At 37.8% G+C, this 25,431-nt stretch overlaps 3 protein-coding genes across 3 annotated transcripts in view; 1 reads left to right on the forward strand and 2 right to left on the reverse strand.

Annotated features, from left to right (window-relative positions):
* jak2a (Janus kinase 2a) overlaps positions 1 to 5,805 on the forward strand; it is a 32,840-nt gene extending 27,035 nt beyond the window's left edge. Inside the window, exons 18-24 of the mRNA XM_039779938.1 lie at positions 30 to 163; positions 788 to 977; positions 1,726 to 1,850; positions 2,349 to 2,521; positions 2,810 to 2,927; positions 3,180 to 3,293; positions 3,653 to 5,805. Of these exons, the coding sequence (XP_039635872.1) occupies positions 30 to 163; positions 788 to 977; positions 1,726 to 1,850; positions 2,349 to 2,521; positions 2,810 to 2,927; positions 3,180 to 3,293; positions 3,653 to 3,760 (962 nt within the window). The 3' untranslated portion in view covers positions 3,761 to 5,805. The remainder of the gene's footprint in view (positions 1 to 29; positions 164 to 787; positions 978 to 1,725; positions 1,851 to 2,348; positions 2,522 to 2,809; positions 2,928 to 3,179; positions 3,294 to 3,652) is intronic.
* Positions 5,806 to 5,887: 82 nt separating this feature from the next.
* Positions 5,888 to 7,799, reverse strand: rln1 (relaxin 1). The gene is made up of 2 exons (XM_039779941.1): positions 7,358 to 7,799; positions 5,888 to 6,738 (listed from the first exon to the last, which is right to left on the reverse strand). The coding sequence occupies exons 1-2, from the start codon at positions 7,551 to 7,553 to the stop codon at positions 6,380 to 6,382; spliced, it is 555 nt and encodes a 184-aa protein (XP_039635875.1). The 5' UTR covers positions 7,554 to 7,799; the 3' UTR covers positions 5,888 to 6,379.
* Positions 7,800 to 8,189: 390 nt separating this feature from the next.
* Positions 8,190 to 24,225, reverse strand: plgrkt (plasminogen receptor, C-terminal lysine transmembrane protein). Its single transcript, XM_039780739.1, has 5 exons — positions 24,089 to 24,225; positions 23,555 to 23,654; positions 11,253 to 11,383; positions 10,553 to 10,662; positions 8,190 to 9,888 (listed from the first exon to the last, which is right to left on the reverse strand). The coding sequence occupies exons 2-5, from the start codon at positions 23,633 to 23,635 to the stop codon at positions 9,761 to 9,763; spliced, it is 450 nt and encodes a 149-aa protein (XP_039636673.1). The 5' UTR covers positions 23,636 to 23,654; positions 24,089 to 24,225; the 3' UTR covers positions 8,190 to 9,760.
* Between the last annotated feature and the right edge of the window lie 1,206 nt (positions 24,226 to 25,431).

Raw genomic sequence — 25,431 nt, forward strand, 5'->3', positions numbered from 1 at the left:
AAACAATTTTGCACCTTGTTGTGTTGCAGACTATGAGCTGCTGGTGGAGAGCGACATGGTGCCCAACAGGACAAGAGGCTTCGGCTTCCCGTGGGCCTCCGAGAGCCAGGACCTCACACAGTTTGAGGAGAGGCACCTCATTTTTCTCAAGCAACTGGGCAAAGTGAGACATGCGCACGCACGCACGCACACTTTAATTTAAAATCTTCTTTTTGTTTGACTCTTTTATCTCCTTCATAGTGTTTAGATTATGTCTAAGTGTGCATGTTTTTAATAACTTATTAGCTTGATCTTTCTTCTTGATACCTCTCTTTAACTATTAAATATTATTTTATTTGTTTAAGCATTATAAAGAATTTTATTGAAAGAGCTGGATACAAATCTGTTAAAACGTCCTCAAAGTTTCTTGCTCTCTTGAGGTAGTTTTAGTTAGTGTCTTTATGTGGGTGTTGGAAATGCATCTTTCACATCAATTATGGTATACAGTGGCAAACATTCAACCCACATGACTAATCAGCAGTTTCCGCTATTATCTCAAATATTCTCATGATACTTTCCGCACACCATGAAGTTGCTCAGCACTATTTGATATGAAAAGGATGTGTATTGTTTTCTTCTTGGGATTAAGTATCGCACTGATGCCATCCTAGTTAAATGGAAATGAACAAACCTTTACCTTAGTACATTAGAAAAGCTCATTTAATGTGAGCTCAAAACCAAGATGAAATCATAGCTGTCGTTTCTATATCTCTCTTAAATCTGCTCTCCCTCTGACCCCACGCTTCAGGGAAACTTTGGCAGTGTGGAGATGTGCAGGTACGACCCCCTGCAGGACAGCACAGGGGAGGTGGTGGCCGTGAAGAAACTACAGCACAGCACAGCCGAGCACCTCAGGGACTTTGAGCGTGAAATCGAGATCCTCAAATCACTCCAGCATGAAAACATTGTCAAATACAAAGGGGTCTGCTACAGTGCAGGTATGAGCACATTATTTGATATCTATATGAGCAATAATGTTTTTTGGTTTTTTTTTATATATAAATGGTACAAAAATCCCAATATAGGGTGCGATTATGTATCCTGTTGCTATGTATCCTGTTGCTCGTTGTTGCTCAGTTTTAATCTATATAACTGATTTGGTTTATTATCAAAATATGACACAGTAATCAAAATGAATGCCCCATATTCTTTATATAAATCATAGTGATATAAACTATGTTTCTACATCAGTGGTTCTAAGATGATTGAAAGGATACAAAGACATTTGCTGTATGGGGAAAAGATGCCACCTTTTACACAGATTTGATTCCAAACCAACAGTTGATCACGTTAAAGTGTAATAGATAATAAAATACGTTTTCTTATATTGGCATTGAAGTATCTTTTTTTTGTTGTTGGCATATTTAGATAAAGAAAATGATTTGTCTGGTTAATCTTAATTCTTAAGTGAGAGGGGCTCAGTGTTTTTTTTCCCCCTGTAGTGACAGAGCAAACTTTCCTGATCAGCTCATTCAGCCTACAAGCTGTTGTTGATGTGATAATACCGCCCCGGCAGATTTTATCATACATAATACTGTCTGTACAGTTCCCACATTTGCTGCCTAGGGCGTTAGTGAGCAGGCCCATGAAACGGATAAATCTTGATTTTCTCAGAGGCCTCCACTCCACTGCTCACGTCATATTTTTGGCCCTTAAGTATGGCTGTTAACTTCTTTGTTTCTGCAGGACGAAGGAACCTGCGGCTGATCATGGAGTATCTCCCCTACGGTAGCTTGAGAGATTACCTCATCAAACACAAGCACCGCTTTGATTCCAACAAACTGCTGCACTATGCATCACAGATTTGCAAGGTAATGTAGTGCAGTAGGTGGTGCAGACCTTGGCCCCCTCCCCCTAAGTTATTTTACATACCTGGAAACTTTGTCTTTTCCATCTTTCCTGTGTCTGATACCATTGAAATAACCTTTGGACTGAATCATACTAATATTAAGTTAGTGACACAGATGATTGTGAGATGTTGGAAATCACAAGGGAGTACATCGTTTCAGGACCGGTTTACGGCGCTCGGCAGGATATGGCTGCATATGAAAAGATAACTTGAGAGAAACATTTATTTATTTATATGGGTTTTTATTGCAGTGCTAACACTGTGCAAGTAGATGAGTTATATATTTTCTCTTGTATTGTTTTTATTTTATTACTTTGAATGTGCTTTGGTTTTTCATAAATTGTTTACCCCTTTTAAAAGGCAAAATCAATAAAACAAAGAGGACTACGGCTTTGTGTAACAACATAAGTACATCCATAAACCGTCTCTCTTTCTCCGTGTGATTATATTCATCCTTCAGGGCATGGACTACCTCGCCACTAAGCGATACATCCACAGAGACCTGGCCACCAGGAACATTCTGGTGGAGAGCGAGATGAGGGTGAAGATTGGTGATTTTGGTCTGACCAAGGTGCTGCCGCAGGACAAAGAGTACTACACTGTCAGAGAGCCTGGGGAAAGCCCCATCTTTTGGTGAGGATGACACCGCACGCGTTTCTTAGAGATTCAAGAAGTATTTTCATATTTTTGTGATTGAAAATGGACTCTTTTAGAATTTGACTAGCTGACTAGCTTTTCTACAGTTGTGGTAGGTATTTGGTAGGTATCGTTGTATTGACTGATCTTTTAACAAAGATAAGTCATACATACATTCATATCGGTCTGCTTGTAATGAAGGATTAGTGTTGACTGTTACAAGATGTGTGCATTATTATGTATATGTATGTACTGTATATACAATGTGCTGTGGTATTTCCCCAGGTATGCTCCAGAGTCGCTGACAGAGAGCAAGTTCTCTGTGGGATCAGACGTTTGGAGTTTCGGTGTTGTCCTCTACGAACTCTTCACATACAGTGACAAGAACTGCAGCCCACCAGCGGTACTGCACTTCTTTCTTTCTTCTGACTTTTGTTTTTTTAGTTTGACAAATTGTCTTTCTTATCCTTCCTAATTGCTTTGCCAACATAATCAAGCTATAAAAGAATGGCCAGTATAATTAGTGTGTAGTGTCGTCAAGTAAATCAGTTGATTGAGCACTATAGAGCGATGTACTCAAAAACAGGAATCACTTACTACTTAACTTCTACTTTTCACTAAAGCCAAAAAAGAACTACTCTTTTCTTCTTTTCAGGTATTTATGGACAAGATGGGAAGTGAAAAGCAAGGCCAGATGATTGTCTACCATCTGATAGACCTGCTGAAACAGGGATATAGGTTGCCTGCTCCTGATAATTGTCCAAAGGAGGTCAGTAACTCTTTATAAAGTAGAAGAAATTGCAAGACACATTTTTCCTTTCAGTTTTGTTAATAAAGATGACTTTTGGTTCAACATCAACTCGCCACATATTTGTAAAAGGTGAACAAACCAGGCTCTCATTTCATAAATTCACAAGTGTACCAACTCCGGTTCACCTGAGTCTACCAGCCTTAAAGTGATTACCTCACCGGTTACCACACCACTGGCGAATCAAAAAGAAAGCCCTTTTGTTCCCAAAAATAAATTTGAAAACCCTGGCTGTAAAGTAGAATAAAATAATTGTACCTGTTTTATTCCCCCCACCCCCCACCCCGTGTTAATGTCCGTGCTCTAATGCTTCCCTTCAGATTCACAAGATTATGACAGAGTGCTGGAGCGGTGATCCGAGACTGCGTCCTACTTTCAAGTCATTAATCCACAGCGTGGAGACTGTACGAGACAGCAATGACGGATGAGCCGCATTGATCCCTGAACCTTTGACCTGTAGGTGTTGACCCGTGGGAGTCAGTCCTCACGGATCTTAACAGAACAATGAATGTCTTTGTGACGTCTTGGTTTACTGCAGTGATGCAGTCACTAGTCTGAAGTATACTTGTTTTTCGTTGGGTGCTCTGCATTTCAGTCAGCCTATTTAACATTTACTCAAATAAGGATAATTGGTACTTTCTTAGCAGTTTACCCACTTCTTTCTGTGACGTAGCAGACTCATAAGTACACTACATCTGACTCAAACAAAAGATATATCAGATGCCTTTTAAGAACATTTTATTTTGGGATAAATTATTTTCGTGTTATTTGTACATGTTGTTTTACAAATTGAATTTGACTATTCACGGAGTGGAGCAATGTAACTTGTGTTGAATGTTTAAGCCTACACCAACTAGCAGCATTTCTTTTGTTAATGCTTTAACCAAAGAGGCTGTGGGAATCTCAGCAGCAGCATCTGACTGCACACCTGAACCTCACTGGCACTGCTCTTGTGTGCCCAGACTTTTAAATACTGGAAGTGAACAGGGATCATTCTGCTGACACCTAGACAGACTTGACTAGCTTGGTAGTTTTAAGAAGATGAAAGACAGAACCATGAATGTAAAGCCCCAGCTGTCTTCTGTCACAAGGATACCCATTCTAAACACCGCTACAGGTGGTTTGGAGTCACATTTCTGCTGTTTGAGTTTTACAACCTATTTATTGCTCATCGAGGATGATTCTGTGTGTTTTCTGAGCTGATGAAGCAGCAGCAGAAGCACCACAGCATGGATGGCGTTTGTTATGATTATACATTATTCCACATAATAGAGGCCAGACTTTATGCAAAATCAACTGTTATCTGTCAAATACATAAGAGACACAGCAATAACTGCTCAGAAATCTCTGGGTCTCTAGTAGTGTCATATCATGGACAGTATCATTCTTTTTTTTAAACTGGAAGTTATGTTTCCTTTGTTAGTAATGGGTATACATTTTACAAATACAGTGATGTTTTCAGTGTTATAACGCTATACTATCTGCCTCTAGATACCTTATGTGAAAAGTTGAAGTTTATTTTCTGAAGGTAGAGAAAAAAGTAATGAGGGGAGATGCTTTTATTTTGCAGTAGCTTGTTGTTGCAAGAGATTGTTTTATTTAAAACTTCTTTGACTTTTCCTCACGTCATTATTTTTCCATCCATGCAAACTTGGTGTTTGTGTATATGTTGAATATGTGTATGTGCTAGAATATGTCTATGTGCTAGGATTATCAGACACCAATGTATCAGTGATTACAAGTTTTTATTGTTTTACTTTATGTACCAAATGTTACTAACTAAAGGAGGGGGTGGGGGTGGGGGGTCAGTCAATCTCAGTCCCTGTACAGAATCTAATCTGTGGAACAGCATCTTTCCTTCTAATTTTGAAACTTCCTAGTTTTTTATGCCATTAAAGGCAGGCAGTACACGCATGCATGCACAAAATGTCCAAAGGATGGACACCCTCTTACATCTCTAGGATGAGTCACTGTAAAGACCAACGTTTTCTCACTTACAAACATACAGTGTGTCTGTGAGCTACCACAGTCTGACCTCTGGGCAGTATTATGCCGGTCTGAATGTTATTTTTTCACCTGTGCAGGAGTCTGTTGTGAATGGGAGATTGTGAGTTTCTTCAGAGTTGCTAAATAATGCCAAGATGGAAAATGTCTTTTTTTTTTTTTTTACTCATACAAACATTGTGATTGAATGTACATTGGTGTGTAAGACCAAATATGATTATTTTGTGAACTATTTATCATTCAAATCAAAAGATTTCCAGCGAATACAGGACTTTTAACTGGTAGTTCTTTCCATTAATTTCAATTTTAGTTTGTTGACGTGTGAATGACATTAAACCTGGTTCTGTCATCTGATGGAAATATGCAGCTACCTTTAATACATTTATGTGTAAATAGATGTAAATAGTGAAAGATAGAAATGCAAGTATATTCCAGGTGTATATACGTTTATTAAACAAAACTTGCAGTACTATGGACATGAAAATCGTACTTTTTTTTAATCTAAATGTGGTTTGCTTATAGGTCTTTCAAAAGTTGTTTTTTTTCTGTTTACGACAAAGTACATGATTTCTACATTTAGACACAAAAATGATAGTGTGAGATTTTGTGCAAGGGTTTAAGTGTATTTATTTGTTTTATCTGCAGAAGTGTCCTTTCAGATGTTAATAGAAAAAATAGATCTGGCAATAATTTCACAGCAACCTAAATGACATTAATGTGTGATATTGGCCTGAGCTAGTATGAACGTAGTTTAGTCAGATAGTCTGCAGGCGGCACAATGGATGCCGTTTATTGCTCTAAATTCATCATATGAACAAGTGTCGAAGACAACATGATACGGCTCCACATTTCATATTAACACAGTATTTAAAATTTATTTTCAATGATGCTGATAGGGTGACATACAGTACATACAGAACATGACCTTTTTTACAAAATAAACAAATAGGGGGATGTGAACTTGCTCTCCTTCATATTTAAGATTTCCACAACTGTCACAACCCCTCTGACTTCACTCATCCATTACATCCCTTCTCCCTGCCTCAGCACAAGCGTCCTATATCATTCTTGGTACAGCCCTGGCTACAGCACTTCCCTGCCACACCCAGAGAAAAGTTCCTTTTCTTTTTGCTCGGTATGGCCCAGTCAGCTGTAGCTGGGTTCCCGTCTTGCTCGCCTAAAACTGTGGACCGCTGAGACTTCTCCAGCAGGGCCAAGTCACTCAGCGACGGCTGCTGCCTGTCTCCTCTGGCCCCGTAAAGGGCCAGGAGGTCTGCCAGGGAGTAAGAGGAGCCAACATGGAGAGGAGAAAGGTTATCTGCTGTGAACTCTGCGCCTGACTGCCAGGTGTGCTGGTTGTCTTCCACTGTAACATCACTGAGGGAACGCCACTGGAAGGGATCTGGAGAAAGGAAAAGGATTGATAAATAATAACAGGAGTTGAATATAAAGCATACAGTATATCATGTGTCAAATGCACTTTTGGTCATAGTAAAAACAAATTCACAGATCAGAATATGTTAATAAAAATGGGCTTTTTGGAGGACTATGTTGAATGAAGGATAGTACTCACTAAGGTTTTGTCCAATTAACAATGTACATGAGCTGACCACGGTGCTGAAATATGAGGCTCTGTCAATCAGATGTCCTACTGAAATGTGGTGGCAGATTAAAACTCTGTGGCGGTAAACCTTTTGATGTGCCTTCTTGATCTACAGCAACATGCTCGCTCAAACTTAAAATAGGAATGAAGAAAACAATTTAGAGTTCCTCGCCTGATCACCCTTTCTTCTTCCCTTTAATGGTCATTAGCCTTAATGAGAAATCCATCATTCTTTCAATATACCTTGGCTACACCAAAAACCTGTATATTTAAAGACATGATTCAACATATGTTTAAAAGTAGATCTTACAATAAGTCTATGTTTTGAAGCATGTCTGTATAAACTTTTTTTGTACTGCTATTTGTAGATATACACCAGTGTAATTAGGCAATTAATGAGACGGTAATGTTGACTCACCTGTGTCCCCCTCTGTGGATCGTTTCCACCGGGAGCCGCCGCAGGTGAAAATGACTGCTCTGATGAACTCTCTCCCGCACAGTTTCACCCCATAGTCCCTCGGTATGATCAGTCTGCTCATTACATCAGCCTTCACAGAGTTGCATATGCCACCGACGCACACCACAGCCACGGCAAGAGTCAATCTCCAGAGCATTTTCACTTGAAAGTAACAGAACGAGCCGGCTGGTTTGCGCTGCGCAGGAGGGTCACGCTGAGCTTCACCTCAGATCTGATCAGTGTTTCAAATCCTGTTAGTTTCCTTGTTGCTTTTTTTCCCTCTTCAGAGAGTTATGTTGCAGCCTGTTGCAGCCAAATGCTGAAGTTGAAAAGAATTCTTCTAGTCGTCTGTCTCGTGTTGTTAGGTCTCCTCTTTTTGTTCTCTCTATAAACCTGGTCACTGGTTCACTCACCAACATATGTGTTCAACCCCCCCCCCCATCCCCCACCCCCTCTCTCTCTCACACACGCGCACACACACACACGTCATTCAGATGGATGACAATGACGTACTTGGATTTATTTTCTTTATTGTAATATTAGGGGAATATTGTTAAGCGTTAGTGTGCACATTACTCATATACTTGATGATTTTGAGACAAAGAATATGAAGGCAGTATGTCTTGTACACTTCATTGGAAAAGAAATTAAGACTGTACGTGCCAAAGGCTTCTTAACACTGTCCATCTATGCAAAAAAATATATATAAAAAAGTGGTTTGCGTTTGTTATTGGCTTTAGAGCTTTGCATCAAACTAGCACCTTGTCACAAAATATGATTGTAGAAGAGAAAGTCTTGGCAATATTTCTTTTTATTGGATTTTCAAATATAGTTTCCATGATGTCAGACATTTTAAAGATTTTTAGACAGTTAAAATTATGGTAAATACACAATGCAAAAATATCAGCACCCTGTAATATTTTACATCCACTGAATACAACTGTGATAATAAAAATAAAAGTTACAGGCGCACCACTGCTAACTATAGCTTTGGTATAAGGTATAGCACTCAAATTTGACTTTGGCAAATGAACTCTTTCAGAAACAATGACCAAAAGTTTTAGTAATACAGTTTGGAGTAAAAACAATCGTCTGCTGTCAGGACAAACGTCTGCAGTGTTGATTATATTAACATTTGGATCAGTCTGTAGGTGCTTAGATTAGTGTACTAGTTAGTACAGCTACATCTAATGTAAAAAGAAAAAAAAAGTTAGGCATCTGACATGTCAAAACCGAAGATTGGGAGCCAAACTAGACCTAAAAAAAACCGTGAATATTGCATTTCTCCATGTCAGGTGGTAAGAAAGAGATATTTTCATGCCGTTTTGTGTCTGCCTAATGTGCTAGTAGGCATCTGTTTGCTAAAACATCAGCCATACGGCCTTGATAAGCTTAGACTTTCTAAGGGTTATGTTACTGTGGGTGTGTTTGAAAGTCATTCTGTCCTCTAGTGTTCAAACAAAAAAGCTAGTGGTTAGCTTTAACTAAGAACATGATTAACATGCATAAACACAACCTGTTGAGACATACGCCGTGTCAAAATTCCATTTTACATACTGAGGCTAAGCTGCTTTTTAGTATGTGCTGTGTTCAGACTTGAAAAGTGCCAAAAGAAAGTCAAACCAGACAGCATGCATACTAAAGATGGTTGATTATTGAGTGTGCTGTCGATGCACACTATTCTCCCACAATGCAATGCGCCAAGTAAATTGAGCTGCGCCAGCTAATTAAAATAGTGGTGGTGAAACTACCTAATAATAATATTTTAATACTAAACATTTGGATGTCTCTTAACTGACAGTAACCTTCCAAAGTTGCAGTTTGATTGACATCATGCATATTGTATCATATATGGTAAAGTATGTTGATATTTTTTTATATACTAACTGGTAAAAATAGTTACAGATTAGTATGTACTACATACTTACATATATATAGAATTAGTATGAAGTCTGGATTTAGGACACAGCTGTAGTCTCAGTATACAATAATCTGAGTGAATTGCGTTACAATGGTTGAATGTAATTGATGCAAATATTCGATTTACAGATTTAATCCATGATATACTACAGTACTGACAGTGTATTACTTACCTATTTGAGTATTTAGTTTGGCTTAAGTATACATGTTTGGCTACTGATGCACCTCTAATAACAACACCAGAAAATACATTCATTCATTCATCATTATTTTATATTTATTAATATTGAAACTAATTTCACTCAAGGTCCATGATATAGAATTAGTGCAAACCACAGACTCAATAATGTCAAAAAGAAGGTTTTTGACAGTTTTTTAAGCAAAAGCAAAATGGGTGAATGCATCGACTGGACGGCTATGATTTTGTCTCGAATAACCGACACATCATTTCTCCAAGAAGGAGGCAAGGCTGCTTCTAGCGCGGCGGGCTTTCTCTATGCTATCGAAAGTTGGAGTCCCGTGAGGCAAGTCCAGACGGTCATGTTCAGACATCATGATACTCTCAGCCTCCCCTGAAGGTACAATGGAAAAAAAATACAATGTATGGCATTGTGGCAAATGGGTGTCTGTGAAACCAACTAGTTTTTGTCCTATACATTCAGGAGTTGTGTAATAAGCCAGTGCATTTATTAATGTGTCAGCTAATTATTGGGTTTCTGCCTCTCTGAGCACTAATGGCAGAGAAAAAAATAGAGAGTTAGAGATGAAGTTTAATATATTTGTATTATATCTGGTTTTACATGTTGTTGATACTCCCAAAAAAGATGTAAGCACATGAGGTATTAGGTACGATTAGATTAATTTAATGGAAAACAGCTATTCAGTGAAAATGACTTAAAATGGCAGGAGCGTGTGGCTATATTTCGGGAATACACAGATGTTTAAATATTACACATGCTAATGTCTGACCAACCATTTAACTGCATTTATATGTATTTGCGATAGTGCTGCAGAATAACACTTAACTTTTGTAATAAAAGGCAATTTTATTTAATAAACTTAATAATATAATTGTGATTATAAGCTCTCATAAATTTTGAAGAAAATGTGGCAGAAATATAAATTAAATATAATGGATTTCAAAAAGATAAAGGTAACAGATAGGATAACACATGTTTTTTTCTGGATAGCGTTAAAGCCTTGTGTGGGGTAATGATGATAACTTCTTGGTCCTACCTCTAATACGATAAATAAGCGTGCCGTAGGCGCTGTCTATCTGGTAGGCAAATATGCAGCCGAGAGGGACGATGGGAGCCAATAGGAACGGTTTCTTTCTTTTAATGGCACTGAAGAGAAGTAGAGACAAAAAAAGAACATCTTAGTATTTTCCACTGTAATTATGTGATAAAAAAAGATAAATAAAAGCACTCAGAGAATGCATACTTCTATTTAGGCTACACAATTACATTTAATTACAGAAAGTTGAATCTGCGATATCCATTAAAATACCCACAGACTTTTGGGAATTTTCCCATCCTTGGAATATAGAACAATACATTGTGGAAAATGTCAAGTGAATCAGATTCACAACCACTGAGTTACAGCCATTTAAATATGTCATGTTGTGGTAGTGCCACCTATAGGTGTGATTTTTAGCAAGAATGTAACTGCTACACCGTTAAACTTGATGTGACTGCTGTGTCTAACCCTTACAAAACATCATACATTTAGCTGCACCAGTAACGGCTACTAGACTGTGATTCATTTAATCCTCAAGCTGTGAAGACTTGTATATACAAGCTGATACAGGTTGTTCTCTCACTGTGCATTATTACTGGCCGGGTGTTTGTATGTGTACGTTAAAAACAAGAGATCATCTCTGTCTGGGTATGTAATGTAGAGCTGACCTCTATGAGCAGTTGAATTCAAAACTCACCCAACAGTGAGTCCAACTGTAACCACTGTAAAGAAAGCCCCAAAGTATTTGAGAATCTCTCTGGACCAGGCAACCTGCATAGCCATCTGTCTCTCTCTCATCTGGTTCTGCATCAGGATCTGACGCTCCATCCACACACACACACACACACACACACACACACACACACACACACACACACACACACACACACACACACACACACACACACACACACACACACACACACACACACACACACACACACACACACACACACACACACACACACACGAGAGGGGACACAAAAGACGTCATCAGGCTAACAACTTTATAAACATGAAATATTTGATGTTCAGAAATAAATTGTTTCAGGTATACAGAGAAAACAAAAAGAATAACAAAATGAGATTACCAGATAAATAAAATACTAGAGCCTGATATTAGCTTATTGCAGATATATCGGCATTTATGTTGGCCAATAGAAAAAAAACATTTCAATACCACAAATGCCAAATATATGTTTGAGGTAATATAGAGTTTGTCCACCAGAGAGAACCGACAACTTTATTTTTCAGATGTAAAATGTCCCACTCGGTACATATCTTGTCACGTACATATAAGCTTGGAGCCAAATATAAGTGTATGCGTTTATGTGAAAAAGAATATCTAATGTCTATATAACCCTGGATATTAAAGCAGTGAGACATAGAGGCATAGGGACAAAGACAGGGTCAAAGAAATGAGAGACAGCTGGCCCTGTCTCAGAAACTGTGTCATGCTGATGATCCTCGGTTAAATATATCTTTTGTCTGCCGTTTCCTGTTTGACATTCACTCACATATACATGCTCTCTGCATAACGATTGCTATTGAGCTGACTGGGTGACATTCACATTCAAAAAGCCTTTATCTCTTAAAAAAGTCAATGTGTCAAAGATGAGCTTTTATTTCCACTTAAGGACCGTGACATTAACTCAATGATGACGCAAGTGGATGACATAAATTACAACATGTCGGAAAAGCAACATTTTTTGATTTCTGCCCATATTCACCAACAGGTCTGTAAATCTGCATTAATGGCTGAACATTAATAATAATAATACGTTTATTTAATATAGCACATTTTACAGGACAAAGTCACAAGAGTAAAGTTGTTAGAAATAAGTGAGTAAAAATAGCATTAAAATGTATATAATAACAATAGAAATAAAAATAATAAAAAACTAAAACAATTACTAACATGAGACAAAGGCAAGTAAAATAGGTAAGTCTTTAGCTGCTTTTTAAAAGCGTCAACAGAGACCACAGAAAGTATGACAATAGGAAGGGTGTTCCACAGCGTTGGAGCCCCCACTTCAAAGATCACCTTTTGATTTTAGTCGAGCGTGAGGGACAACCAGTAATTCCAGGTCATATAAATGGTCACATAAATGACCTACTGGTTATATAAGGAAGGAGCAGGTCAGAGATGTACACAGGTGCTGAACAATACAAGGCTCTATATGTCAGAACAAGAATCTTAAAATGAATCCTGAATATGACAGGAAGCCAATGTAAAGAGGATAGGATGGGAGTCAACCTGCTGGACCTGGTCAACAGCCTTTGCCAATACCATAACATGGCATTCAAGCTAAAGTGAATGAAACTTACTCACACTTACTCAATACTGCCAAACTGATGCACATACGCTTACTCACACTATATACACTCTCATATACCCATACATTTATACTACTGTCCCTACTGTCCTGTAGAGTATTCATACTTATACCACTGACTATACTGTACATATCAGTTATATAGTGTATACACAGTATTCCTATCATACTTCCTGCTGTTTATTCTACATGTCTTACTATTATCAGTACTTGTACTACTTTCACTTTCATATATATATTATATACTTCTACTTATACCTGCACTGCCTACTGTAACTGTTGCACATGGTCATTCATGTACTGTTCATACTAAAATTTGAACCAGTCAGCATCCTCCCGAGAAGGAGGAGCAATTCATCAAGCTAGGCTGTAAGGTGCAGGAGCCTCTGAAACAAGTCAAGAGTTAATTTAACAATGTTCTATGAGGGAGTTGGCTTCGTATTAAACAACTCCCAGCACTAAATGTGTTTAACTTGTTAAGCAAGATAAATAATGGCAAGTCTGATCAGTCAACCCTCCCTCGGGGCCTGACCGTAGGCATGAGAAATTAAATCCAGTCATCAGCTGTTCACTGATGGAAAATTGGCCATCAGCTATATGACAAATATAATTAAAATTTCTACAATAAAAATGGCTGGAATGGTTTAACATATTCTATATGTAGCGTAGTTAATGATTTCACTATCACTGTGTAATAATTTAAATTTACATTTTATATGATTTATTATCAGTCATCAGTTAATTTTTATACTGTTAACTGTCATGTATTATACTGTTTTATATCTTGTTTTGAATTAGTTTATTTTCCTCTGCTGCGCCCCTGCAGACTTTCAGTCTGCATGTGGTGACTGCTTGGTAGATTGCCTTAACATTAGCTTCACTATATATTTATTTTATTCACCTTCTTATGGGTAAAACTGTGTTTTGTATTCATGTATCTTCAGCTTTCAGTTACTTGACTAAATGAATGACTGTTTCGATTTTGTTTCTTTCCTTGTTTTAAATGGTGGTTTTCTATTAATTTGTTGTCAACATGTATTGTTTTTGCAAGCTTCATTTTAGCTTAAATTGACTACATTCTTATTTGTTTTAGCATTCCTTGTAAGACTGGCTATAACAAACTGTGGAGAACTACTGTAACTGTTATCCTGTGTTACTTACCAGGTAATAAATGGCTGGTTGGAGCCAAAGAGAGCGTTTCATCGATATACACAATGCACAGGAGTACACAACCGCTAGATATATAATGACAAAGCTTTGCCCAGACAGCCCGGTTTGCAACATTCAGAAGTCCAGTGAAGATGTTATACTGCTGCATCTTGTGTTTATCCAGGTCTACGTCACCTGGCAACTCTAATAACAGAAGCTGTTATAGCACTGGTCTAATTATTTTGAGGGAATCATGTGGGGTGATTGGCTAACGATAAGAGTAGTAGAGGAGAAGGAAGGCGTTTAATTAAGAAAACAGCTCAGGAGGGTTAAGCTGTAATCACCAGGCTGAGACGTGGCTGGCAGGTAAAATACAGTAAAAGGCACTTCAGTTAATGAAGCACAATCAACTATAAAAAGGTATTCAAATGTGTTTTTTAAACATGCTGTTAGACTGATTGTGGAGAGTTTAATCAACATTAGTGAACATCAAAAGCTCATTTTTGTCAAACGATATTAAAAAAGAAGAAGAAAAATCACAAAAAATACAGTACAGTATATGTAGACATAATTATATTGGTGAAAATTAGTTTTTTAATGAAACCGGTTATTGAGCAGAACTTAACACAACTGCGCCCCTATTGTGTGAGACAAATGTCACAACTTCCTGTCTGCTTGGAGGAGGTAGAACGAAATTGCTGCTTATCTTTTGCAAACTTCAGTTTAACCAAATGTCTACTGAGCCTAGACAGCTGACTCATCATAGGACAAATAATTTTATTTTACACTGTATTTCATAAAAGGTGGCTGAAATTGAAATTCTTCCCTGGTCACAGTAAAAATCAGTTACAATCAATCAAAAATTGATTTTAGAGCTGAAATGATCTGCTTATTAATCAATTATTTGGTCACATATGAGAGTTAATTGAATATCTTTGGATTTTGTGAAGTGTTGTTGAACAAAACAAATAATTTGTAGATGTCACCATGGGCTCTGAGAGTTTTTTCTGACATTTTAAATCATAAGCTGGGAACACAGGTATACATTTCTGTGTATACTTGCTTTTGTTCATCACGAAACTTTGAAAAAACTTTGAAATCGATTCCTGTCACCATGCTGACTACCCTCACCAGGAAGGAAGAGGCTAAATACATTTTAAGAGTGTGTCATACTCAAGAGCTAGCCTCTGGCTGGAGTAATGTTTCCAAGAAATAGAAATAGAAACGGCTGTTGCAACCAACAGTGCTTGGTCTCTAATGATGGGGTACGCTGAACTAAATTAGTGAACAATAGTGAACTCAAGGATGCCTCATTAAAATGAGACAAAGTTGAAAAAGAAACCAAATGCAGCAGGTGTTGTTAATGAGTCAATAATTATTATGTTTTGATTAGATATCTTTCCAAGGACAGCAAGGGGAAACTACCCATTATATTAAATTCCTCAGGAGCGAGAAATTGTAATGAAGTGTTTCTGGTGACATAGTTAAAGAGACGTCACCTCTCGTGAAGTCATCACTTCTCTCATCTGGGTCGCAAAACAGAAGTAGAACAGAAATACTGGATCTTTGATTTTAATAATCTATCTGGAAACTACCTACTTCCTGTCAATGATAATCATTGTTTCCCTTTAGTCAATGGCTTGTACATTTCTTTTAAAGATGGTGCAGAATATTCCAATGGAGATTTTAAAAAGATTTCTATATCTAAAAAGATATAGAAATCATTTTAGTGGAAGCTTAATCTGAATATAATCAGTGTAATGTGTTCAAACAAAAGCAACACCTCTCACTGTCTCATGAAAAGCCTGTTTGAATGATGCATTCAAGTGCAATCTACTGCAAAAATGACTTCCCAAGTCAGAAGTTTGCTTGTGAATGCAGTGCTATTATTATTTTTTTATTATTCCTTTAGTCTCCGAAATGTAAAAAAAAGAGAAAAAAATACCCATTACAAAAGTCCATTGTGACATCTTCAAATGTCTTGTTTTGTTCCCGAAATGTTCAGTCTACAATGATATATGACGAGAAAATCAGCAATTACTCTCATTTGAGAAGCTAACCACAAAATGTTAAGCATTTTTCCCCAAGGACTGAAGATGCTAATAAGCTAAACATGATGTTATTGTTGTAATCTGTAAATGTAAGAAAACAAAACTGTATTACTGACTCTTGAATGTCCGAGCCCTCAACCAACACATCAACCCCCATGGACATAATGTTGGTCTCTGCTTAAATTGTGCTACTGTACGTCAATATATTTTATACTTTTTGGATGAATTACAAATTAATAAAGAATTAGGTTAATTGACATTGAAAAGATGGCCCAGACAAATGCCTGTGAGGGATGATTCCAGTATTTTTAACTCCACACCCTCAGCATCATCTGCACTGACGCAGCTGACATGGAATTGAGATTTAAATATGCGAGAATCCTCCTGGACATTAAACTCAGCTTTGATGAACACTCCAATCATAAACACCAATCATAAACTCTGCCAGCAAAAGCTCTCCATCATTCAGAAACTGTTGCACCCCACCTACCGCTCCCCTTGTGTCAAAGCATCAAACAGCCAGTCCTAGTCTATTGCTGCATCTGCCACTTTACCACACTCACAGTCACCAACAGGAACAAACATATCCAAACCACACAGCCAATAAATCCACTTCCAACTTCACAGATGTGAACACAAATGCTGCCAACATCCAAATCACTCAATATCTGGTAACACTCACACAATTGCCTTGTCAGACAATTTGTGCCTTCTGTCGACACGACTGGAAATTGGGTATCATTTGAAAGTTTCCAATTCCAGCGCAGAAAAAATTTCGGAGTTTTGGTAGCTATACAAAAATTATATAAAAACATGCTTTCTACAACACTTCTTTTATATAGGACAGTTTTAGATGCTTGTTGCAATAGACACATTTTGGTTTATAGCAGATAAGAATTGAGGTGTGATAACAAGCCATAGCAATGTGCCTTAACATGATGACTTAGTCAAAAATACTTCAGGGACTTTGCATTTCTCAAGTGCCGACATGTCTCAACCCATGTACGATCAACTGAGTTACTTACTGTAGCAAAATAACAAAGCAATATAGGCTTTTTCGGACCAAATTGTTCGGTTCCCTGAGAGCAACCGCCCACTGTTGAGATCCCCCGAGAACTACATACTGTACCTTCAAGGGCTTTTTACTGTTTGCATTCGCACTGTCAATAGGACTGCTGAAGTGACGTAAGCCGGCTGGCGGTTGGTATAGCAACTAGGGGTGCAACGGATCACATAACTCACGGTTCGGATCACGGTTTTGAGTCATGGATCGGACACGTTTTCGGATCAGCACAAAAAAGGGTTGACAATATATATTTGTTTTAATGCTTTCCATTTATTATTTAAAGAACATAAAGCAGAACATCAAACACAGCGCATTCAAGCCGGGGAGCGGAGTTCGCCTTACCGGGGAAGGGACTTTACCCCGGAAATGGATGTTCCTTGGGAGTGTTAAAATACAAAACATAATCTTTTTCCTAAACCTAACTAGTCATTTTGGTGCCTAAATTTAACCGTTGTCGCTGCATAAATCTCACTTTTTGTCACCTAAACTTCACAGTTAACAGTAGACTTACCTTAAAGTGACTATATGTAACTTTCAGTTTGTGTTGATTTCAGCGACCCCTTTGGACAAAAGCGGTAATGTTTTTACCACACCTGCTGTCGTTCAGGTCTAGGAGTTAGCGTTACCGGGAGGTCATATAGTTGTGATGAATATTTTGTTCAGACATAAAATCATTCATTTACAATAAGAGAATACATTACAGATGCATCGTTGCATTTTTAGGTGTTGCATACAGTAACTTTGGATGTATCGTGAGCTAAACCGGGTATCACTGTCACTGTGTCACGAGCCAAAGCATTAAGAATTTGTTGTAGCAACCAACGTAGGAATAACTTCAATCTATAAAGCGCATTTCATGAAACCCAAGGACGCTTTACACAAGTACAGGGGGACAAGGGAAAAGAAAATAGTAGGCCAACACAAACATGAAATAAAAGGAATAAAACGTCTGCGCTAAGTGGGAGGGGGACGTAATTGAATGTTGGCTACTGACGAACAACCATATTGCGCAATCTAAAGTTATTTTATGAATGAAATAGACATATTACATACCTGAGGGCCAATTCAGGGACGTTTTTGAATAATTTACAATGCTGTAATTGTCTCCATCTGTTGAAAGCCCGACCGAAGTTTACTTGGTTTCGCCCGATTTCTTTCACTTTCCATTTAGCTTTTAGTTGGTCTTCGTTTAATTTCCTTCTTTTCCTGTGATGCTCCTGTCCCAGTATCAGTCATAACTACAACAGATAACTTCTAAATAAAATTTAAATACAATTAGGCCTACATTAGGACATCTCCTGCTACCTTTTACCTGGCTGGATACGCTAACACAGGCTTTATGGAGTTACTGTTGGTCCATTTGTCTGTGTTTTCTTCAATTTTTTTATTGATCGTTCCAAGTTCTTGCGGTGTGGACACAATGAAAAGGGGGCCCTTGACCAATCATCGCAAATTTAATAACCGGAGTTTCCCATGACTTCAACCAATCCCAGCAGTCCCACGTGCCAGACTTGACGTCAGTATAATGTGACTCTGAGTGCCACTGACCAAGCGGGAGTAAGAGAGAGCTTGTTTCCGAAATTCCGACTCAAACATCTCACATTTACCAACAAAACGTATAGTGAAAGACTGTGCAAAACATTTCAGACCATCCTGCCAACCTGTATACATTTTAACATCAATGTACGCTGTAACGATTTTTCACTCTAATGTCGCTGAAAGCTGCTGCTGTTTCAATCCTGTCGGCTGTCTGCAGCGGGCGGGGGCGGGGCTGCTGCTCATACAGTTCCCCCCGCTACAGACGTGCACACACACTCAAACACACACGGTGGATACAGGAAAAACCGGAGATGAGATGACACGATGACCTAAATTATGGACAGCTATGCTCATTATTGTAAGTGCAATGATAAATTAAAGTCCAATAAGTACTTTATCGAACCGTATGAATGTGTGTCCCAGGCCAAGATAGGAAATTAACAATGTTAAGATCAACAAGCCACAGACACATATGGTCAAATTTGATTCATTCAATAAATTATAATTTTTTGTCTTAAAGCCACCGGCCATTTTCATATTATATCAACATTTGCAGCATCCTGAGCCTTTTTGGTAAGGTTACTAGGAAAACTCAAACCAGAGTAGTTTTATTCTCCCCTAAACAATTTTCCTTTTTATTTTTAAAGAACTATACAACTTCATTGCAACAAACATACAAAAGACATTGCAACTTTTATCGCAATTGTTTACAAAAGCTCCCGCAAAATCAGGCATTTTTTGGGCCGCAACAATCTCAAAAAAAGGCCACGAAATCCTGGAGAGAATGACAAGGGATGACCAATACACTTTAGAATTGAAAGCAAGCATGGACAAGCAGCAGAGATGACAGTGACTGGAAAGAGCAGTGAAGAAAAAGTGAAAGAAAGAAATGAGCCACAATGAGTTCACTTTGAAAGTGACAAGGTGAGATTAGAGCTGGAACGTATGTGGGAAATTCACTGACATTTTCTGAAGGCTACAAGGATACGCAGAGCGGGACAACACCTGAAGTACTGATACACACAAATCATCACGGTCTACATACTAAAAGAAGAATATGTAACAGAAAGAGAGAGAAACCCCCAATAAACACACAGATATACAGTATATGGCTACCATGTTATTTGTATATGTCTTATATGTCAGAGTATTTTTTCCTAACAATTTGAATATATTGCATCATTTGTAAGTGTTTTATTCATTTAAAAATAATTCTTTGTGTGTAAAAAAAGTTTGATAATGAAGCAAAAACAATTATGTTTCCATCAGGAGTTACTTCATGCCTGAGTTTCTGGCGGTTACTTGGGGTAGGCCTACCATTGTGATCCCTTTCTGATAAAACTGAAACGTTACAATTTGTCCATAGACCTCAAAGCTGTTTCCATAGACCTCAAGGCTGTTTTGACATCCCTTCTACTCTCCATTCAAATTTGCAGTGCACAAAGTCCTGTAGTGGACAGTTAAATATTTTTATTGCGATTCATGTTAACATTTTAATCAATACAGTACATCACATAACTGGTTAATGCTTGCTTTTTCATTACGGGGATATAGCTAATATTCACATTGCCTTTGTTTCTTGCTTTAGTTATGACCAGGCTTTAATTAAGATCAGATCATAGCCACTATACACTGGCTCCAAGGAGAGAACTTTTTTGACCACCCCCAAGGAGGTTATGTTTTCGGTTTGGTTTATGCGTTTGTTTGTTTGTTTGTTTGTTTGCCATTCAATATCGGAGTGGATCCATATCATGATGCAGATAACACAAAATCTTTTTCACTTTCGTTAACATTGCAAGATAGGGCATTTGTGCTGCATTCATTTTGTGTTGGAATAATCAGAAAAATGTGTTCCTGAGTGGGAAAACTCACGCTGCATGAACATTATGAGATAGGGCATGCCTTGGCGGAGGTCTGTGCTCTCAGAGTGCCCTTCTAGTATGATTATTTACACAGCACCTCATGGCAGAAGCCTCTGTGTTGTCTATCATTTGACCCGGGGCTTTTAGCTGTTCTCCTAACCTAATTTAAAACTACAGGATTTATTTGCAGCAATGTTGCAGCGATGAGTCCCATCCAAAAGGTGAGAAACTTGGTGGGGTTTTTTTTGAATAATTTTCAACAGTTGTATTCTATTTAGTTTTGTGTGTTTTATTGTGACTTTCATTAATAGTTTTATGTATACCTGATCAGCCTTGAGCTTTTTTTTTTTTTAAATCACCCTGTGTTCTATTTTATGACAAATATTTTCAGTTTTTTGTGTCATTTCTGGAAAGTCATTTTTAGTGTTTGCATTGTCTTTAGAAAGTGAGGATCACAGTGGTCAAAGAACTGTGAAAACAGGGATAGAAAACATATACAAAACCTTGTAGGGAGGTCCTACCTCTCTTACCTACTTCACATTTACAACCCCACTCAAGTTCAGTGACTGTGAACAAAAAGCACAACCCTATTATTAGCAACCAAGACCCCTCTTAAATATAAAATGAACAAAAGGTCATTTTCCCAGCTGTCATTTATCCTCAGGACATGCGTCATACAAACACACCCATATCCACTATTTTTCCAAGTAATGTTTAAGATGGACACTGTGATTCAAACACAAAGCCCAATGACTTAGTAGTCCACAAGGGGAAGGGTGTGGAAATGATCAATTAGCTTTGACTAATGTGCCTTAAGAACACAGGCAAGCAATCATCTTTGACATCTTAATGCACGGGGAGGCAACAGCGTTATTATATACATATATTCGGAAAATTGCCAGAGTCAATTTTATTCATTAAATTTGGCGATTTAAAGATGTAATTTCACCATTGAAGATGAAAAAAGCAGCAAAACGATTTCTGTTACAGACAGTAACATAACATTTGACCATTAGCGACATTGAAGAGCTTTGTTTGACTCTATCACAATTAAGGAAGTTTTTTTTCAGCCAAGATAGGTTAAATGTTAGGGGTGGGAATCACAGGCTACCTCAGGATACGATTTGATGAAGCACGAAGAAGAACAACCATATATTGCTGTATCAATATTTTGTCCCACCCCTATTAAATGTATTAATCAAAATCACAGGTGAATAACATGTGTGCTACTATGCTTTCAATTTATTTTAAGCATACAGACAGATGATGGTAAAATGTCTTATTCACTTGTATAAAACGTGAATTATAAACATGAAACAATATGTAGCAAGTCAATGAAACAATGTAGATCCACTACAGCAATGCTTAAACAAGTACCCAATATTTACCTGTGAGTCATCGTCATGACCCAAATGAGGGCGCTCTAAAACTCAATTGCCAAACCTTTGCCATCCCTGAATAATATTAGTCATTCTCTACCACATTTGCAGCTGGGGGAGCAGGAGAAAATTACGGGGCAGAAAACACAACAACCTTTTGGGTGTATTTGGATAATGTCATTGGTGTTATGACAGCCACACATCCCACCTGCTGCTCAGCAGCTTACAGGCATGAATAAATCACAACAAATTGGCCCCAAAAAGGAGAAGAAAAAAAACAATCCTTTGTTCAAATGAAACAATAAGAGTGATAAAACATGTGGTCTCTAAATGGAAATGCTGAGATTCGAGCTGCAGCGTGTATCCCTTGCTTTGACACTGTGTGATTCAAAAAAGAAAGACAGAACGCCAAGACAAGACAGATAGATAGGATAGATTAATGTGATGGCCAGATTGATGGCCTAGGTCTGTTTTCTGGAAAAACTGCCAAAGTTGTGGTCCATGTAGGCTGGTTCATTGGTAGAATTGATGGATTATCCTGGAATATTACTTAGCCTCATGTTTGCTGTGTAGTAATTACATTAAAAAGATATTATGTTAGGTTTCATGTTTGCTGTGTAGGGCTGCACAATAAATCATTTTTTAATCGTCATTGCGATATTAACTTGCGCAATAAACACTGTGACACATTACAAAAGACAAAGGATGTTTTTGTTAGTTAAAAAAAAGTATCAGTGAAAAACTGCACTTTAAAATGTAACCATTCTTTTTCTTTAATGGTGCATTTTGTGTTCAGTTCAATGTTTAATTTGTTCAATTAAAGACTGTTTGAAATGATTTCCTTTCAGTTTCCACATCAATTTCTTGCATTTTAGCAGAATACTAAAAGCAGCAAGTAATAACGCTATCGCTATATTCAACAACATTATCGCATATTGTATATTTTGCTCATATTGTGCAGCCCTATTGCTGTGTAGTTATGTTAAAAAAATTCCATTTTAGGAATATACACAATGTTAAGTACAGTAAGTACAGTTATCATAATATTGTGCTTTAGTAGTGTGTTGCAAATTCCCATATTCCTAAACAAAATTACAACTCATCAAATTGCCACCCAGTGAACCTGGGGCTTTTGGGGCCTTGGGGCAGTTTTCTGTTTTGCACAGTGGGTAATCAAGCCTTACTGGTATATGATTGATTGAATGATTTTTATTATTAATATAGTGTCATGCATAAATAATGTGCCCAGCCCAAACAGGCTTACAAGACACCATTATTTAGAAAAAGAAACCTAAATTACAAATAATACTAAACAAATAAACCATCCTGACGTTTTATCCAAGCTTTATAAACAAATGTTAGCCCACTAATAAGCATGTATAGTAGTACATTTAGAGTAAAGGAGCTGGCAGACACTTTTGTTCAAAGCAACATACAAATTAGATACAATCCAAGCCAGTGGATCAAGGACAAGCCTTAAAGCATCACTCTCACTTGTTCCACCTGACACAGGTACCACATGGTTGCAGGTGCATGAAGTAAACCATGAGTGAATAGCAAATTACATCTTCTGAACAATGTTCGTAATACCATGTGAGTGGGTGCACCTTCACTCACCTGCAGCCGTGAATTGTGGAGCATGAATTCTTGCTGCTTTTTAAAGTTTGCATCCATGGGTTTAGACAGTAGAAACCCCATGGTGGCGCTCACTGTTGACCTAAAGATGCAGTAACGTTACTCAAAATGATGCCGCAACCAAACCTTACAATAAGAACGCACAAATACTTAATGTATAGAGTACAACCACCGTTAAACTGTGTTTACTTGAACATGTAAATTAATCGCACTTTGACTGCACTGTAGCTTTGCCTTATTTCACTGCTTCTGTCTAATAACTTGATGCTAATGGCGTTACCGTCTAATAAATGTTGCTATTGCTAGGTGCTAGCAATGCGTATAACGTTTGTAAACGACTTGGTGTATGGTTCTGTGCTTTTTGGGCTCAACTGTTAGATCTGGCTAAGGACACGTGCTAATATAACGTTACATGCAATAGCTTTCCATACTTCACCCGATAAGCTACCCTAAACCTTGCGTGGTACGTTAGCTTGGTTAACTAAAAATGAAAGCTTTAACGTTAACATTACATACCCAGTAACGTATACTTTGAAGACGGTAACGTTAGGCTAAATACAATAATGATATTCGTCACCAAAGCAATATTGACGGATATTCAAGGGCGCATGTCTCTGAAAACAAAACGTATGCACAGCATGCACGTATTGCACTGTTACACACCTGGTATAAATAAACACTGTACTTCCGGTCAAACTTTCAAAATAAAACAAAAAACATGTTACATCAATCATAAACAAGAAGGATGCTTTCCAAATATCAAAACTAATATTATAGGAGCATTATAATGACAGTCCAACACCAAAATAAGTCACTGTAAACTGACTATAAGGCAAAGGAATATCATGGTAATTTTCCATCAGGGACAAATTACACTGATCATTCAAAGGAATTCATTCAAACCAATTATTAACACGCTGCTGCTCTAAGTAAGGGAAATATGGGTTGGGAAATATAGAGTTTACACAGTGATTGTGTTATAAAGAGGTGTAGTGCTTGTCCCATCCCACAGTCCATGATCCCACTTGCAATAAAATAAGAAATGGCTCCCTCTGTTGGTGTTTGTGGGTCTCAGTCCATAATTGATTATTTTACAGTCGGTGTCTTGTTTCCATTTAGAATCAAATGTATAGGCCTAGATGTCTCAGAATTAGAAGGACTTTCTGAGGATTAAATCTGAATTATGCAGAATTCAAAGGCTGGATTACAACCAGCCCCAGGGTTATGTGAAGTTTTGACCACAAGGTCAATTAATAAAAACGTTCCCCTTACTTTGAAGTAACTTAAGTTATTAGTTAGTACGACTTTAATTAAAACGTAATTGTTGTGGTAGGCTCCAGCGCCCAGCACAGAATAAGTGGATACAGCGATTTGTTTTAATAGACTTTGCACAATCGGGGCCCTTAATAGGTGTGAGGATACTACAATGACTTTGTGCGAGAGTTAGTATCCCAAGCTGGTTTTTGTTTGGTTCAGCCTTGATCAGTCAAAGTGAAAATCTCCATGCTGCAGTGAACCATATCAAGCCAAGCTATCTTTTTTCATCAATGCATTACAACAGCGTTGGAGAATCCTGGCCAACTTTCACCTTCCCGGACACCTGATATTCCACCGGTTCACAACAAATTCAGCATAATTTATAACATAATAATTGCTGTAGGAAAGAAATGCACAGGTTTTTTTTTACATCCTGGTTACACCCCGACAGTACAATTCTGCAGTATACTGAATGCTTTAGCACTACCTCACATGAACCAATGTTGTATTCAAGAAAACGTGTTTTCCCGAGATCTGTATCACACCTCTCCTGTAATGCCAGGTATATGCTGTATCTGTTTTACCTTTGAGTTATCTGGGTT

The sequence above is a fragment of the Perca fluviatilis genome, chromosome 17, assembly GCF_010015445.1.
Source record: "Perca fluviatilis chromosome 17, GENO_Pfluv_1.0, whole genome shotgun sequence".
Lineage (NCBI taxonomy): Eukaryota > Metazoa > Chordata > Actinopteri > Perciformes > Percidae > Perca > Perca fluviatilis.